General features: G+C 35.0%; 1 protein-coding gene across 1 annotated transcript in view; it reads right to left on the reverse strand.

Annotated features, from left to right (window-relative positions):
* PFT1 (phytochrome and flowering time regulatory protein (PFT1)) overlaps positions 1-19,504 on the reverse strand; it is a 38,243-nt gene extending 18,739 nt beyond the window's left edge. Inside the window, exons 1-11 of the mRNA XM_028258201.2 lie at positions 18,924-19,504; positions 13,294-13,324; positions 9,378-9,441; positions 7,998-8,128; positions 7,421-7,627; positions 7,266-7,331; positions 4,614-4,824; positions 2,986-3,053; positions 2,022-2,870; positions 501-554; positions 82-110 (exon numbers count right to left, since the gene is read on the reverse strand). Coding sequence (XP_028114002.2) covers positions 82-110; positions 501-554; positions 2,022-2,870; positions 2,986-3,053; positions 4,614-4,824; positions 7,266-7,331; positions 7,421-7,627; positions 7,998-8,128; positions 9,378-9,441; positions 13,294-13,324; positions 18,924-19,042 — 1,829 coding nt within the window. The 5' untranslated portion in view covers positions 19,043-19,504. The remainder of the gene's footprint in view (positions 1-81; positions 111-500; positions 555-2,021; positions 2,871-2,985; positions 3,054-4,613; positions 4,825-7,265; positions 7,332-7,420; positions 7,628-7,997; positions 8,129-9,377; positions 9,442-13,293; positions 13,325-18,923) is intronic.
* Between the last annotated feature and the right edge of the window lie 367 nt (positions 19,505-19,871).

Consider the following 19,871-nt stretch of genomic DNA (forward strand, 5'->3'; position numbering starts at 1 on the left):
CAAACTTGAACCCAAAGTTAAATTAATAGAAAAGGTGTGTTGATTTAAACCAAGTTCTCAAAAATTAGTCCGTCGACTTACGTCTCAGAAGCTGATGCACTCCTATAACCCTGCCACAAATAAATAAAAACATAAGATTATAAGCAAAGATAAATATGAAAAATGACTTGGTCAAGTGTTGAAATTCAAAAAATTACATCACATTCAATGAGACCAATTGAAGTTGTTTTACATACGGCCATTACATACCATATCACCCATTACTTATAGGGATTTCGGACTTCCGATACCATTATTCATCGATATATCAGCTAATATTAATATTAGCCAATATATGACAGCATTGCAGATGCATATCCCGAAACCATTATTTAAAATCATGCGTTCAAATAAGCATAATCTATATTTGTACAGTCCTTGTTAAAATATACATAAAAATGAAGAAAAAATTTAACTAGATGGATCGCAATTGAAAGTAATTTATCAGGCAAGCTACATACTTCCAGTCTAGTGATGAAAACAGGCTGGCCTTGTCTCTGCCCAGATAAGTTTCCCTGCATAATTTAGATCATTCAGAAAAACATAAGCGATGGGAGGATAAGAAGATATACCCCCCCAAAAAAAAAATGGCCCAGTATTCATTGTCCATTTACAGTTTCAAGATGTACTCACTCATTATGAACGGAATTAAAAATACACTTAACGGACACTATTTTTATTATAATAAACAACAGTGTTACATGAATCAAGTTCACAGAATTTACTCCACAACAAGCAAGGTATGATATTGTTCACAATCATTTGTTGCAAGTCAGCAAAAGTTCTTTTGCACTTCTCCAATTTGTTGCATAGTAAATTTGTTTGTTATTATTATTTTTTGCTTAATAATTTAGGTGAAGGGAATTATGGAAGCATTAGTAGGAAAACTAGTTCTAACCCCACCATTTCTTACCAGACAAGAAACAATGGAGAACTTTGGTGGAGAAGACACTTTAACAGGGTCACAGAGAAATTCAATTGACCTCACTTGTCAAGTGGATGGAAGTGTTTTAGAAAAAGAAGAAACTTCGAGTATGTTGGCCTTTTTAACCCAATGAGATTGACTAAAGCTAATGTGGAACAGTGGCACAGGCAGAGCATATCAAAAGAGATGATGGCAAGTTTAGAAGCCTGGTAAAGATCTTAACATAGAGCAAAAGGAAACGAATAAAACAAGTAAATTAGAGGACAGATGGTACATTTTAGTATAGATACTACGGATATCCCAGTGGTTCCTAGGGCTTTGGGGGCTATAAATGAAGAGAACGTTCAGTAACTTTGAATTGACATGTAGATATATAGTCAGAGGACATCCAACTGATCATAGTAGAAAAAGTTTATGACTCAACATACACAGACAAGAATGTGGAGCATTAAACAAAAACCTCATGCCAAATAACTATAAGGTGTGTCACCATGACAGAGTCAATTATTTCAAAACCATCCAATTTTTCCGTGAATAATTGGCCAGAAATAAGATTGCATTGGATAGAGAATGTCTCCTCCTATGAAGGAAAGCTTCACAGGGACCATGCAAATTCAGCAAATATTCAAACCAGAGTATCTTGGGTGAGAATTATTGATATAAACAATTGTTAAATGTACTTATGGGCTTTATTTGGCACAATGGTGTTTATGTACGCCAAACAATTAGAAAATATAAAACAAAATATGGTGAAAGAAAAAGAATGACTGACTATTATTTGCTGAGATTTCCATAAACTAAAGCAAATCCAAACTGTCCTGTTTATAATTATCCAAAAAAAGTTATATTGCAAAACATTAATTCAGAAACCAATTTAATCCATGTACTTCAACATTAAGAACAATAAATCAGAATCATTATCAAAAGGATAGTCCAAAACTGAAAACCCAACTATCATTTGGAAAGTGCAAGGTTTGATATAGGAAAGATTCTTAAGCACTGGAATCTGCAGACTGTAAATCCAACCTCATTTCTTTCCAAACTATGGTGGTCTTACCTCCCAAACTTTCACATATTTAGACTGCGCAGATTGCAACCCACTTGATGTCTGTTGGGACATGGACATATTGGCTGCTGAATTGTTATTCACACCAAGGGACTGCATTCCTGGTTGACCTTGTTGAGTCATTCCTGGTGTAGGAATCATTGTGCCAGTTCCAGATGACATGCCAGACAGACCAGGGCCGCCACTCATCATGTTTTGATTCATGCCCATTCCACCCTGTACCATCTGAGCTCCAGGAAGATTTCCTTGGTTCAATCCAGGTACTGATTGACCCATACTAACACCTCCTTGAAGATTACCCAGTGGTTGTGACATGCCAAGGTTTGAAGTCCCAGATACATTAGAAGAAGCAGAAGTGAATGAACCAGGAGCTGAGTTTTGTGCAACCTGTGCAGTTCCGGCAAGTGTCCCAGACCCAGCATTTGATGTGATAGCTGATTGCCCAGATGGTAACACAGTTTGAGCAGCAGACACAGAAGATGCCATTCCACTGGATATCACGTTTGACATATGCATGGCCATGGAAGTTCCACCCATTGATTGAAGTCCAATAGAAGTTCCTCCTGTTAGGGCTGCAGAGTTCATCACTTGCCGCGCTTGAGAGAGATTGTTCAGAATACTCACATTTGCTGCTGCAGGACCCACAGGACGTAAGGGCTGAGGCATACTGACCATAGGTTTTAAATCTTGCATATTATCATTATTTGCAATCATTTCTTGAGAAGCAGATATTGGTGAAGATGCCTGCAAGCTTGGGACTACTTGAGAAGCTGCTCGAGGAACAGACGGCATGTGTGGAAAAGAAGGACCAGATACCATAGAACCAACAGTGCTGGGTTCCTGAACATGTATGTTATGAGATCATGAGCTCTACAGTACAAAATTCATAATGCAAACCACCTTTATTTTTTTGCCGCAAGCAAAAATAAATATATAAGGAAGTTATGAGTCTTACAACTTTGACAGTTGCAGGGGGGATGTTTCCAACGGAGATTGGCTGCCGGTTCATGATAGGTCCATTTACTGAGATAACAAAGGAAAATGTAAGAATTCCACCAAAAAAATTATTGACAAGTTTTCATCAGTGGCAATGGTGCTAGCTTACCGCTAATTTTACGACTGCCTATACAATATAAGCAAAGCCTCTTATTTTTATGGCCTTTCTACAGATGTTCCATGGGGGTAGTATATATATATGTATATATATATCAAACTTGAAAAAAAATTCCAAGATATTCTTATTGGCGACAAAGAAAATTTAATTATAATAGAAGGAAAAGAGAGATGAAAGAGTGTGAGGACAAGAAGTCCACCCCAAGGGACCAAAAAAGAAAATTACATATCACGCACAGTTGTCCAATCTCTACCAATCAAAAATAAGGGTATGCCCTTGAAACTAGAAGACACGGAACTACGAGCAACCAAAGCCCAGCGGGAAGCCAAATAACAAATTCTATCCAACAAAGCCCTGACATTATCTGATTTTCTCTAAAAATTCTAGAATTCCTTTCCAACCAAATCTCCATAGCACCGCACAAACTACACATTTTCATAGAACCCAAGCCATCATATTAGAACCAAAATGCCTGAAATCATCACAAAGAACACACGAAGAGGATAACACCCAATCTACCATTGCCAAATCAAGCACTCTCCACCATATGAATGGTCTTTTCCATAATCCAAATAATTCATTTCTTCTACTACCCATGTATAAAATAATAGTTTTGTGCCAAAAGATTAAAACATCAAGCACTAAAAAAAATCTCAGAGAAAGAAATTCAAAAAGTGGACATGAATATCAGAAAATAAATGTACGTACATATACACACACAGGACAGATCACATCATGTAGAACTTACCAGTTACGAACGAGATGAGCAAAATTGCCCCACAGTTTTTCGCTATATGCAGTGAAGACCAATAATTGCAACAGTATGAAGGCTTGTCAAGATTGGACTTAAGGTGATGCAAGGGCAAAGGATGACTAAAAAAGACAGGTGAGGGAATGAGAGAACATCATGTTGTGACCCTAAAAAGAATCAGGATTTGTGTAGCCAACCTAAATAGTTTGGACAAAAATTTCTTTCAGCACAAGTTCCTAGCTAGACAAAATGGAATTTTGTGCATGGGCAATGAAACACTTATGCTCCCAAAAAAAACCTACACCAAAATTTTAAGATGTAGTTTTCTCACATTGTCAATGCCATCCACCAATCAACACACTTTGAGCAGGCCAATTAAAGGATCAGTTCTCTGAATGTACAACTATAATACATGGAAAAGAACTGCTGGTAATCTACCAAACTTAGCAACATGCATCCCCTGTTAGCATATTAGAAAGGGATGACTCGGTCGATTTAAGAAATTGAGGCTAGTTAGTAAATGGTTAAAATTTTAAGTTAAGGGGTTAAACAAATTATGCCACATGAAAGTTTGATTGACACAAATTCTTCCATCCTTTTATCTTTTTATACACATGATCTAGCAACCTAAAAGATCTTGCGAATTATTAACCATCCCTGGTTATCAAAAAAGAGTAAACATCAAATAGATGTAAACAAGTGAGTTCAGCATGCAAACCTGGAGGAACAGAAGTTGAAGGTGGCCCTGAAACTGGAGGAACTGAAGCTATGTCCAGCTTTACAGGACTCTGATTGGGTGCTAAATTTGTGGTTCCAGGCCGACTTAAAGCAACACGAGCCTCCATGAAATTCTCTGATATTAGAACAAGAAAATGAGGATTTTTAACATTGTCAACAGGCGGATCTGTTGCTCGAGGATTGCGTTTCCCCTACAATGACAAAGAGGATAAAGTCACCTGAATGCCCTCATCAAGTATGCAGAGTAAGCAGTAGTAAAATCATTTTATATAATAAGGGGATCCCCCAGAGGCTTGAGGGGTATAATGTATATATAAATGTTTATATATACATAGACAGCAAAGAAACTTTGTATATTACTTGAAATAATGGCCATTAGATGTCAACCATTGCAAGGACTAACAGAAAAAAGGAAAAGAAAATTCAAGCAAATATTGAAGGTCTATAGCATTAATGAAGGACAAAGATATTGCACCAGAATATAAATTAGGCACTGGATTATGGGTGTGCTTGGATGGCAAGTTCAATCAAGAACTTGTTGAAAATTCTCATCTAAGGACTCAGGTACGGCTCAAGTATTTGCTGTTAAGTAAATAGTAATTTGAAGCAATTTAAGTTTCAAAATAATTCTTTAAGAAAGAAAATTGGAGGTTTTTGCAGAGTCTAATTAAAGTGTTGCTGGGATTAGAAGACAATAGCTCAAAATTTGTTTTACCATTTGTCTCCAATTCAAACAATAATCTTGACATTCAGTTATTATCTTTTAAGCTTTCAAATGACACATTGAATGCCACTAGACACTATATTAGAGGCTTCGGAGTAAACAATCTTAGGTCTAATGAAATCTTTACACCAAGGCACATAAAATACCACACCAACCCATTGGTTATAATAAGGTCTTCTCAGGAAGCCATTATCAATATGATGCCAATAGAATATTGAAACCTGGTTATCAAAGACCCATGAACCCCTGAAGCACCCAACCTCTCAAAGATAAGTTTTCTGCATTTGAAGCTGTTGTCAACATTTAATAGAATAGGAGTTTTCATTTGTATCTGTACACAATAAATAAAGTTGCAACAGGCTGCAATACATTTATTTTTCTTCGAACTTTAACCCACCCTCCCACAGCACTACAACTCTAGATTTTACTTCATCTTTATCTTCAATGCATCTTATCTTTTCTTTTCGTTTTTAATTAAAAAATTATTGAAAAAGACAAAGGGGGTGCACAACCTGGAAAAGAAGACCTATAGCAAATATGCCTCAAAAACCTTATCAAAAGGCCTCTAAAAAATCTAAAAATTGGTCCAAGGATGAATTGACCTCCCCCCGACAACCATCTATCTATACAAAAAAGACAAAAAAAAATATTCTTCGATTTGTATCCTTATCTGTGAGTTGCACAGTCAACATTTTGCCCATGTACTTTCAATTGGGAGTGCAGTCATTATCATTACAACACATGGAGTGTTTGACTTATAACCAACAACATAACGAATCGATCCCTACCTTTTAGCAGCCTAAAGGAATTTATTTTCTCTCTCCCTTCCTCCACAGGGGTGGATTATTTATCCCAGGATAAGACTTGGCGCAAGATCCAACCTTAAAAAATTGTGGGGCCAACCATAACCTAGCAGCAACCAGACACTAGATAAGGCTGGAAACAGGTGTGCATAGTCCTGAATTGGATGTTTGGGAGCTAGTTGTTCAGGAACATCTAATCCCCCTAATCCTTCTCCACATTCCAAATGCAGCATTAAGTCCATAAATATTCCCACACAAATGTTGTTTTTAGGAGGCAGAGGAAAAAATTCCAGCAGGTTTCATGAGTGAAGCCAAAACCAAGATTGCAACTAGGTTTAATAGGCCAGGAAGCAAAGTGATTAAGGGCGTCTTTTGGAGATGTTTAATGTACTCCAAATTCAAAAGTTTAATGCTTGAATGTCATAAGGAGATGTAAAATGCAGATAAAAGGTCCTCTCAACTTTAAGGTGGAGTTATAGGGAAACTTAGATGTAACTGATCCAGCAAGGATTTATTGAATATTGTATTGGAATGACACAAAAGTATATGATATAAAAGACACTAACATGAAGGCACAAAGTATTGGGGCATTGAGTGCACTCTGACTTCACCTCACCATAAATGTACTGCACAATGTGCTCAGATTTGACCATCGTCTGCTGGTCAGATGATCTTACCACCATAGAAAATGTAGAAGCTCTTACCACCATGGCACCATCATGAATAAATGGAAATCATTGTGTAGGCTTGAAATGGCAGGACAATGCCTCATGAAACACCTATATGTCTTTAAATGATTATTACTCAGTGAATTAATGTTCTCTATCAAGACTGATGAAGAAAATAGACCACTACTTCCAACTGTCCTTCCACGTGTCAACAGACACAAAAGCATCTAATGGCCTAGTTCTCTAATTACAGTCTGCAGTGAAATAAAACATTGAGTGAAGTTCAAAGAGAGTAGCTGGCATACAAAAATCATTTCAACTAAGCAAGCATATTGCAATTGTCAGTTCACATAAACATGCATATTTACTTCATCTAACAAACTCTAGATAAGGTAACACAAATAAATTAAAAGTTCAACTGAAATTTCCATGCTTACTGCATTGTAGATTGCTCTAAGTTTTGGAAGTTGTTTTGGACAAATGACTGACAGAGAAATAGAACACTGCATGGAAAAGTAATGGTCAGCTGACTGGTGGTCTGCAACAAACATAAAACCATCGTCGGTAAACAAATAAAGAACAACTCTATTACCTGACCAAATGATTTGGCAACCATCTCAGCATCTGACAAACGACTTTCCGTTTGAGCCTCCATGTTTTCACCCTGTTCCAAATTCTGCAGCTTGGGTCGATAAACTGGTGTGGGCAAGGGATAAGGATTACTTGCTGCAATCAGAATGCAGTGCCTTTGTCCATCCACATTTTGCTGGGCTTGGCTTCCATTTGGAGGAGAAAGCATCTGAATGACACATCAGAATAACTATGAACATAGAGTTTAACAAGTGCACATAGGAAAGTATCTGCTAAGCAGCAGCAGGAAACTTTGGAAATGTTCATTATAAGTAAAATGGAAATTACAGGAATATAGACATTAGATACGGAAAATCAACATAGATTTCACATGAATCAATTTATTCTACCTTTAAATAGAATTCATTATAAGTAAAATGTTCTAGTTAAAAAAGAGGAGCTTGAAATTATATATAAATGTGGACAAAAACTAGGACAAAATGCAATTAAGGGGCCATCAAATTGACCAGTGCTCTTAAATTAGAAAACTAAAATGTCAAGTGCATATAAGAAGTTGTAACATAATCAACACAACACACCATTATAGCTTCACCAAGTCCTTCCGCAATAGCAGCATCATTGAAACCTCCACCAGCAAAGGGTAACGCAGATAGCCACTGCAAGAAAATATCAACATCTCTTGTCCAGCCAGTTCTCTGTACTAAACAAGCTGCATCAAGGATGAAGTTTTATGGATTAGGGCAGGGGTTGAGGGGGCGCTGTTAGCAAATCTAGGAAACGAGAATATTAAGTCACAACACAAAATTATATGCACAATTGTATATTACTAAAGCAAAAGATTATAGAGAAGATAAACAGAAGTTCACGCAAATCATAGGCCGAGTGCAACTTAAGCTTCAAATCAATGTTTTGAAAACTGGACTGGTGAGCGAACCGAAAGAGTGATCGGGCAAACAAGTCAATGGTTTTTGGGTGTACCATAATTAAACCGTTATGTCATAATTATGTCATAAATAATTTTATAATATATTTGTATAAAAAGTTAAGTTAGAAGGAAAGAAAGTCTTTGTATATAATAAAATAAAATGAAAAAACTAAAAAAAAGATATAATACTATTTGTTTTTTGCATAATTAGCAACAAGTGTATGAATGGTTTGGTGGATAGCATGCCACAATAATTTGTGAAGGTTAGAGCTTCAAATCCTCCTACCATCATAATATTTTAGAATGCTTCTTTCAAACCCAACAGTTCATTAAGGCGTGCCGTTCAAGCGGGTCGCAGCAGGCCAACATGAATTTATAAGCAAAACGGTTATTTGGGCTATCTGGACCAGAAATTGAGCCGGTTGATGGGCCAACTGGTTGGACCGACCGGTCCGGTCCAGTCTGGTTTTCAAAACCTTTCTTCAAATAACATGAAAGACAAAAGATTCAAGGATCACAACAAGAAGATAAAACACTTGATGTATGTATTACATACTATGTAGGACAGCTAAATGGATTTTCAGAATAAGAACTATTTAATGGCCTGAAAATGTAAGTAATTTAGTCTTTTAAGGGTTACATTGAATGCCAATAGGTAGGGAAAGGGATCAGGGTTGAATTGTGCATGACTGGATAAAATTTTGGGAAAAGTGCACTTAAAAGAATACATAAAAAGAGGTATATATAGTGCCTGTTTGGTGCAGCTTAAAAGCTGCTTATTTTAGCTTTTAGTTTAATTTAAGCTATTTTGATGTGTTTGGTTTAGCTTAACAATGCAGCTTATAACTTTTTGTAAGTCAGAAATCAGTTTATTCTTTGAGTGGGGCAGGAGATGCTTAATTTATAAGTCAGAAATCAGCTTATGTTCATAATTATAAGCTATAAGCTGTTAAGGCATAAGCTATAAGCACTTTCCCACAGCTCTACCAAACAGGGCCATAATAAGCTAAAAACTAGAGGGAATAAAACATACCACTATAAGATCCATGAGCATTAAACGCGACTAGGGAGAGCTCCGCAACAGAAGAAGATGGCTTCTGTATTTACAAGAATACATAAAAAGAGATATATAATAAGAAGAAAGAAATTATGGTCAAGCTAGAAACTTGTAAATTTAAAGAAGGGAGTTCACAAACTTTTTTTTAAATAAAGAATTCCTAGATGTAAGACCACTACATATGCAAGGCAAAGAATGCTTCCCTATGAGCAAAGGCATGGATTTTTTTTATAGAAATACACGCTACATATAATTCGAGTCAATAACTTGTTTCAACGAGGGCTCTTCAGTTACTCCATTTGCAGTACATTACATATAACGAGGTTCAGAATAGTGTTCAAGCTCCTCCAGAAAACTGCTGATAGTTTTATCTGGTTCCCTCTCTATCTTATATTGTTCTCTCTCTTTGATCTCTTTGGAAACCTTAGCGACCTTGCTGATATTTACATGTTCCAATCCATTTTTTTTTTTTTAATTCCACAATGATCTCCTTCTCAGTGAAGTTTCTGATTTGCTGATGCTTGTATTTCCTTTATAACCTGTCTTTTTTATTTAGTATTTCCTATAACCTGTCTTATGTTGCATCAAAGATGTAAACAAGACTAGTGGTGAAGATGGATGTTATTCCAAAGACACAGTGATGGAGATAAATGGTATGGTCATTACTAAGTGTATAAAAGGCGCAGTAGGACCCTGGCTCAAGCCTTGATTGGGCACTTATGAGATGTCCCCTTGGGAAGTAAGATTTCATCCAAGATATAATGATCAATATATCATAAATCACTGAGTTGTGATACAATATTTTGCAAAGCTTGAAAAACCACAACTTATCAAAAATATATTACAAAATATCATGATATAGCAATGGCTATTTTTTAATTATGGATATATCCATGGTTGTTAGAATTGTAGGATCTATGATTCAATTCATACAATTCGATATGAATTTCAGCAAAACGATTTGAATTGTGTTGTTGAATTCAAAATTGAGTGAATTGTACGATTCACTATGATTCTTTGTGATTCACTATAATTCAGTTCTATTTTTGTTTTTGTTTACATAATGCATGAAACGGTGTTGCTTTCGCCAACTCATCAAGATATATAGAAGAGATTAATTAGTTATATTGATATACATGATTTTATATGTATACATATACACAATTTAGTTATATTAATAATTTATTTTATTTTAAACACGGAGTATTTTTTTATGTATATAAATATATAAAAGTATATATCATATTAAATATTAAAAAATATTACGATTCACAATTTTGATATGATTTAGCAAAACGATTCATGATTCGCGAATTTGACAACAATGGATATATCAAATATATTTTTAATAAAAGCTCTTTCTATGAAAAATTAATAAATAAATAATATGTGGATACATGGATGTTGTATGAATTATCACATCTGTTAGACAGAAAACCTATAATGTGAGAACTCTGCAAGCTTTATAGTGGGTTCATATTGTACATAATAACAGTATACAATTTTGTGAGTCAAAAGCTGGAAACAACAAATTAGATAAATAAATAGATTTAAAAGTAACTGGGTTTTTGGTGAAATAGAATATAAGCAATAGATGTTTTATTTTTTCTTTTACCTTTTCCCTTTTTGTCCATATTACTTGCAACATACGCAAAGCTTACCAATGGGTGATGCAATCAAATCAAGAACTTGCATGTTAGAGAAAGAAAATCCCATCTAGGGTACAATTGCTTAAGCTCTAAAAACTACAATCTCAAATGATCAAAAACTTATTATTAGCTACTTCCAATAATTGTTTCTGATCATTGTCATGTTGTTATTGAGAGTAGTCTGTTTAAATGGGGACCATCACCTTTCAAATTTGAAAATATGTGGTTAGAAGAGCATCATTCTTTTAAAGACAATTTTTTGGATTGGTGGAGAAGTTGTAGTTGCCAGGGATGGAAGGGTTTCAAATTCATGAGAAAATTGAAAATGATGAAGGAGAGACTGAGGAGTGAAATAGAGAGGTTTTTGGTGACCTTAGCAAGAGGGAAAAGGAGTTCACCCAAAATACAAAAGTTGGATAATATTGAGGTGAAGGATGGTTTGGACGGAAATTTGAGGAATGAAAGGATTGAATTAAAAGCAAAGTTTGAAGAAATGATTAAGGAAAAAAATTTGGACTCAAAAGGCCAAAATACGATGGGTCAAGGAGGGTGATATCAACTCCAGGTTGTTTCATAAGGTTGCGGATGGGAAAAGGAAGAAGTTCAATAAGAGGCTCGAGGTAAATCTAGGAATGTTTGTAGATAAGAAGGATCAAATATGCAATGAGATTTATAATATCTATGCAAATCTTTACTCGGATAGGGGGATTAAGAGACCAGGAATTGAGCGTCTAGATTGGAGACTTGTTGATGAAGATAGTGCCAAATGGTTAGAGAGATCATTTGAGGAGATGAAGATTAAAGAGGTTGTCTTTGATTGTGAGAGAGATAAAGCTCCTAGCCCGAATGGGTTCTCTATGGCAGTCTTTCAAGATCGTTAGGAGGCGGTGAAAGGGATCTTGGTAAGTATTTTGGGAGAGTTTTATGACAGGGGAGTAGTGAATTTGTGTACGAATGCTTCTTACATTTGCTTGATATCAAAAAAGAACTCTGTGAAGATTTAGAATTTTAGGCCTATTAGTTTGGTCACTTCCATATATAAGATCTTGGGAAAGGCGCTTTCAAGGAGGTTAAGGAAAATCCCACACCGCCTGAGTACGAAAGTAATGTGAAGTATAGGAGCGTGAGGGCACCCTCACCTTAACAGCTAGTTTTTGGAATTGAGTTCTGTCAAAGACTATGTAAGATGGTATCAGAGCCAAAATACCCAAGGATGGGTAGAGTGCATGTCCCTGGCCTGCACGCAGTAGGTGTTGCTAAGTAAGCAAGCTGCACATGAGGGAAGGTATGAAACAAAATCCCACATCGCCTAGTTTCAAAGCAATGCGAAGTATACAAGTCTGAGGGCACCCGCACCTCAATAGCTAGTTTTTTGTGTTGAGTTCTATCCAAGACCGTGTAACAAGGAGAAGTTGGGGTAATCCAGTATTATGAAAGTGGAATTGTGTCCACTAACCATCAATAATTCAAAATAAAACAGACTTGCTTGAGAGCTACTCAACCTAACATGTTGTGAACTATGAAGGGATTAATTCATGAGTTGTATTTCAAAGACTAGATATAAAAAGAATTGATTTGCAATAGTGCACCAGAAACTAATAGCATTTCTATAAGGTGCAGAACTCTATAAATTGATTTTAAGTAGAAAAACATTTTTCAGAGTAAATTCTGCCATCATGGCATAAAATCAAATTATGGCATTGATACTTAACCAAGTTAAGCATATTTGTTCTTTGCATGCACTAAAGACATTTTGCAAATTAAGTCCGTCCAATTCTTGTAGTTACTGACATCCAAAGTGAGGTCAAATAAACAATCCTTCTCAATAATATGTTTGATTGGTTTAATTCTAAGAATTTTTTTTTTTTTTTTTTTTTTTTTTTTGGGTATAGCTAGCTAAATTTTTTCTTAGAAAAAGTATGTATATCAGAACTTTTTTTTCTTTTATTGATATTTGTGGAATAACTTATATTGATATTTATGGAATAACAAAAGGCCGAGATATATATCGAGCAACGTAAACAAATAAGATGAGATGCCAACATGCTATTATGTCCTGAAGGAATAGTATTCTGCTAAGGAAATAGCTGAACAAATTAGCTTTCTTGGCATGTGCAGTGAAATCAACTCTATAAACATAAAAACACAAGTAAAATGCCTTCTGGATTACATACATATATAAATACATAGAGAAAGCATTGTTAAATTTCAAAAACAAAAGTACAATGAAAAATGTGGTGTACCTGTCCCGACACTTCATTACCACAAAAAGACCTGCACAAAATCAACAATAAATAAAATGAAAATATATTAATTACTAAAGTGTCATTTGCAGTTATTATTCAACTACTAAATAATGTTAGAATCTCATATGTGGGCTGACCCAAAAAAATAATAATAATTATACATTGAATCAGAATAAATAGAAAAACTTTTTTTTTTTTTTGGAACAACAACAAAGGACTTTATTGATAAATCAAAAAAGTAAGCGAGGATGAGGCAACCTCTTACAAAAGAAAAGGAGAAAACACAACGCAAAACCCTAACAAGATACTCTTAAGCAAAAGCTTACGTATCACACACCGCCAACCAATCTTTAACTAACAAAAAAAAAGTGGGACCCCTTAAATAAAGGATTCCCCGAAACCTAAAAAGAAGTTGAGTGGCAAACACTATCCCACAAACAATCCACCTCCCGGAACTTATCTTCAAATACCCTCACATTACTTTCAATCCATAGAACCCAAAAAGTTGCAAAGACCACACAAGACCATAGCATTTTGGCTCTCTTCAATCCTCCGAAAGCGTGAAAGTCAACTTGGAGCATATGCTCACTCCCTTTTGGGACTACCCACATAACATTCCCCAACAAAAACAATTTGTGCCATAAATTCAAAGCAATTGGGGCAATGCAGAAACAAATGGTCCACGGATTCTCTATTCTTACAACACAGAATCCACCACTGAGGATTCAGAAAGCGATTAGGTCTTCGTTTCTGCAATGTATCATTTGTCAAAATGCCTCCATGAACCAAGGCCCACATGAACACCTTCACCTTTAGAGGAACACAAGCCTTCCAAATTCTTTTGCAAAAAGGAAACTGAGGAACATGAGGAGTATCGACGATTTTGTCAAAAAAAGACTTACAAGAAAATGCTCCAGATGTATGAAGAGCCCAAACCCTCTTATCCTCCAAAAGAGGAGCCAAAGAATAAATAGAATAACTTAAAAAGGTCAATAAAATATTGTATCAAGTGTAACCACATACATTGATTAACAATTTTGTTGAGATCAATAATAATATCAGGTAAAAAGTTTGTTCAAATGCTAATTGAGAAAGGAAAGTTACTTGAGATGCCTATTCACATATTTCTCTCAATCACAATATTCAATGCTTACACAATTTCCTAGGTAGGTTTTTCAAAGTAGATAGATGCAGCATGCCAAACAGCAAGGCAAAGGATGCCCGCGAGCGTGGAAAGAAGAAACCAACCAAACCAAGCCTTAAGTCCCATCAAATGTGGTCGGATACATGAATCTTTCTTCTCCACGAGGCTCTATCAAAGGCCATTTCGTTAGTCAAATTAAGTAGATTCATATCTCTATTTACTACACTAGTCAACGTCAATCTAGGTCTACCCTGTCCCCTAACGCTTCCATCTACCATCACTGCATCGCATCTCTTCACTACTGTCTTTGTTAGTCTCCGTTAAATATGACCAAACCATCTCAATCTATTCTCTCTCGACTTATCTTCTATCAGTGCTACTCCTACCCATTCCTGAATATACTCATTCTTAATTCTGTCTTTTCTAGTCTTGCCACACATTCAACTTAGCATCCCCATCTCAGCAACACTCATCTTATCTACATGTTGTTTCTTGATTGCCCAACACTCCGTCCCATACAACATCGCTGGTCTAATAGCTATTATATAGAACCTTCCTTTTAGTCTAGTGGTTACTCGTTAATCGCACCATATCCCCAGACGCACTTCTCCATTTTAGCCACCCTACCTTTATTCTATGGACCACATCCGCATCAATCTCCTCCGCCGTTGTGATAATCGACCCTAAATAACGAAAATGTACACTCTTAGGTAGTTTTTGGTTCTCAATCTTCACCTCTCTCCTGCTTTCATTGTTACTGTTACAGTTACTGTTACTAAATTTACACTCCATGTATTCTGTCTTAGTTTTGCTTATCCGAAATCCTTTAAATTCAAGTGCTTCTCTCCAAATCTCCAATTTTGCGTTAATTCCTTCTCTAGTCTCATCCACTAACACCAAGGATCTACCTTAAGTCTTTATCTTTTTACTTTAGTTATAGATGAGTTGACAAGAAATATTCAGAATGATGTACCATGGTGTATTTATTTGTACATAAAGCATGTTTAGGACATCATGGATAGAAATTTCAAAAAAAAATTGAGTATTTATTTGTACTTACTTTTATTCAGTATGTCGGACATATTCTATGACATTATAGTAGGTTTCAGTGATATGAGTAATAGGGGAGCTTCTATTTTGCACACCACAAAACCTCTCAATTCAAACCATTTTTTCGTTCAAATATCAACTTTTGAATAAAAATACATGGTTCAGATATCAGCTATTAAAATAAAACCAAGCTCAATACTTGATATCCGAACAATTGATTTTCGTTCAGTAGTTGATATCTGAACAAAAATAATGGTGTGCACTGAGAAAAAGGGTGGTGTGCAAATAAAGATGCTCCTGAGTGCTAGACAGAATCCATTGATTACCTTGCGGGTCAAGTAATATTATTTGAATTTTATTTGGAGTCCTAGTTGGTCTAGAATTTTTGTAGTTATCAAATATTCTTAGTTTCTAATATTAGTGTCCTATTCCTCGTAGAAGTCAGAAATGCTAGCACCTTATAAATATAGATGTAATCTTTAGTTTCAATGAAGAGCTAAATTAATGAAAATTTGAAATTGTACCCTTACAAGAGTGAAGAACCTCTTTCCCTCTCTTCTTCCTCTCCTTGTCTTTCTTCTTTTCTTTGAGCAAATAATCCAAATACTATTCTCGGATTACTATTCACAACCATCAAAAAGTTCATTTTGCAGCCCCAAAACCCTATGCAATCATCCCAAATCAACCCTAACTCCCCCTCCTACCTATTAGCCTTCAATTTAACCATTCAAACCCTAAATTACTCACTGCTTACCAAGACAAAACCTACAAGTGAAACAAGAAAAATATTTATATAGATTCAACACCAAGAATGCTTTCTCTATATATAAATATTTATACAGTGTTTAGGCCTTATATGGCTTCTATTTTGAATATCCAGCAAGCGGCCCTAAATCAGTTTACTGTAGAACGGAAAGAGAGAAAGAAGAGAGAAGAGAAGAACACAAGCGCTACAGCCCTAATCACAAACAGCCATAGCCTGAGCCCTCAATATTATTAATCCAAAGCTTCAATCAATGATGTCCTAAACATACTCCATGTGAAATTCCAAATTTATTCTTTTTCTTCTTTCCATGCTCACCATCCATTCCCCTATCAATCAAAGGGGAATGCACTTCTGCTTTTTATAACCAGTAACAAGAATGAAATTGTTGATTTTCTACATGCTTTGATTTTGGGGAGGTATAGTGGCAGCAAAGGGCTTGCACTCCTCTGATGCCTATTTCAATAAAATGGTTATAAACAACAAAAAGGAAGGTTGATTTTGAATCTGCAATTTGACTTTCCAATGTATAAATAATCACCACAAGCAAATGCAAGAATTGGCAATCCATATTCTTTTCACAGAATTCCCTTCCAAAAAGAGACAGGCTAATGATATTAGACATTCAAAAGATCTTGGCTCACTAGAGAAAGTCAACAATAGTAGGACTTTGATCAACAACATGACAGCAATTCAACATAACTAACAAATTTTGCAAATAGGGGTATTGTATTGTATTAGTAAGTTATCTACTCTTGCAGCCGAAAGAAAGAGAATACATATACAAATAGATAAGATAATAAATATACAAATAGGTAAGAGAGGTCGATCCCCTGTAGCAACAATTCAACGTCAAGAAACTCATCAAACCCTACAAGCAAGACAAGAAAAATAGATTTTCCCTTAGTTCTACTTCTACCAAATGGAATTTATATTTGTTATTTTAGTTTTATGAATTAGATCAAATGAGATCCTTAGATGCAAACCCTTGATATATTCTCCCTCAGTTCTACTTCTACCAAAGGGAATTTATATTTGTTATTTTAGTTTCTTGTATTAGAACAAAGGAGATCTTCAGATACAAACCCTTGAAATATTCATAGTAATTGATCAAGCAAATAATAATCTAAAATTGTGAAGATGTATAGATAAACACAAAATGACCAAAAAGAGAAGGAAAATATTTTTTTTTTTTTTGAAAAAAGAACTGACCCCGACACAATACTGATTGCAAAACTTGAATCAATAAAGACAGACACAATCTCTCTCCCTCTCTTAATTCTACCAGATGAAAACACAGTTGCTCTTCTAGTTCCAAGACAAAATTAATGAGGATCCTCTTTCATGATGAAATTAATGTAGCAACCCCAATCTTGGTATGGACAAGATAATCATCCAAGACAATTGCAATAAAATCCTATAAATTAAATTAAACAAAAGCAGAAACATGAAATGACATAATAAATAAATAAAATTATAAGATATTCATCCTTTACATACAAATTTAAGCGGAGCTATACATTAATTTTCTTTTATGTGATGATCACAATCTCCACCTTTGCAAAAGACACCATAGTGTCAGATATTGAAGAAACAGCTAAGGCATTCTCTCACTTTTATTGCAGGACAAATTTTCACTTGTTATTTTAGTTGCATTGAGTGATGAATTGAGATCCTTCAAAAAGTTTTACATAAAACCTGATAAATTTAGTTATTCAAGCGATAAAGATCCTTCAAATACAACTCATAACCATCCATGCGAACAAAAATCCAATCGGGGCTGTTATTATAAAAAATAAAAAAGAGCAATGCTTTACATAATCATATTTACTATCTCATTTTCTCACTCATAAACACAAAGCAATGAGGTCCACATCATAAATACACATGGGAGCCACTCACTTGTGTTTTGGAGTAAGGAAATAAGGTAAGAAATAGCATTATATGGAGTATTTTTTTAATAAAAAAACATATTCAATTTCAATACAAAGACAGTTTCATCACAATATGCAGACAAGGCATTTGGCCTAGTAGTCGTGCAACACCCTTTGTGGTGTGAGGTCTTAGGTTTAACTCCTATGGAGACTGTGGTAGTATATAGTGCTTATTTCTCCCCCATTGGGGCTTATGTTAGTAGTCGAGTGGTTGTTAGTTGTTAGGTGAGCTGGCTTTGTTGACTTTCTAACTATTGTGAGCTAGTAGTCTATTTGATGATGTAATATTGTAATTACTAATTACTCTCCTATTGATTGAAAAAAGAAAAAAAAAAAAAAAAAAGACATCACCAGATGCACCAGAATCCACAATCTAGACTCAAAAACAAAAATTAAATGAATGAATCAATAAAGCAGACATTCTATTAATATTAGCAAAGAAATACTCCAATTGTCATTTATGCATGATCAAAGTTAACAAATAGATCTTTTATACAAAGAAAAACCCAAGTTCAAGTCTATCTATCCACATCATAATCAGCCACAACAAACAAAAATAACCAATCCTGAATTATTAAAAAACAAAAATCAAACTATGAAAACAGTAATCAAAAGTAAGGATCAAAGACACACAAGAAGTATCATGATAATTCAGTCTAATAACACCAAATCTGTAATATTTTGTGAAAAATGCTTAGTTTTGCAGATATAATGATAATAATATAGCAGACTAAACCTGATGATATTTTCCAAGTAATCTGCCACAATGGTGCTCCAGTAAGGACCCAAGGCCGCTGTCCCTTCAATCACAACAATCAGTTGTTGTTGTTGTTGCTGCTGTTGTTTCTTAGGCATTTTTGTGTGTGTGTTCTTCGTTTTTGTGAATAAATTCAATTCAAGAAAAATTTAATCGGTCTCTCTATGCTGATACTTGAAGAACCCTAGCTCCGCCATTGTCGAGCTGGTTATTAGGGTTCATACTTAGCGAGAAACAACCGTCACGCCTCCGTTACCTTGTGGTGGTGTCGCCGCCGTAGACTTCACGCCGGTGATACCAACGACGTTTAACCCCGACCCAGTACTCTGCCGTTAAACCCCAGATCCTAACTCTGTACCCGACCCAGCTTTGACCCAATACCTTATAATTGCTTCGCACACCCGTGAGCCACCGGCATAGTGTTTGTTTGGGGTTCGTTTGGTTTTTCTAATGATTTTTTTTTTTAAGTGGACTTTTTTTAAAAGTTATCATAAAATTTTATATTTTTGGGTTTTATTCAATTAAACAAACTAGAAAAGTTTTTTAAAAAAAAAAAATTTGAAAAAGTCTCCATGAATGACCAAAAAAAAGAAAAAAGAAAAAGAAAGGCAAAATCAGTTGTTTTTTCTCTTTTTTTTTATTTTTTCAAATAAAATATTATTTACATTTTTCTATATAAAACGGTGGGAGGAAAAAATTTAAAGAAAAAACATGATTTTAAAAAAAAATATATCACTAAAAGAAAAATTAAAAGTTAAGATTTTTTTTAGTTGTATGCTAGACATGCGAATATTAAATCATAAATTAAATAATTTATTTGACCATATCAAAATCTACCAAACTTATCCTATATTCTAGGGAGATTTAAATGCACTAAGAAATTTTAAAACACTTTGGCTATATTTGTTTCGGCGGACTGGATTAGCA

This window comes from Camellia sinensis, chromosome 10 (assembly GCF_055761805.1).
Source record: "Camellia sinensis isolate YWXY chromosome 10, ASM5576180v1, whole genome shotgun sequence".
Taxonomy (NCBI): domain Eukaryota; kingdom Viridiplantae; phylum Streptophyta; class Magnoliopsida; order Ericales; family Theaceae; genus Camellia; species Camellia sinensis.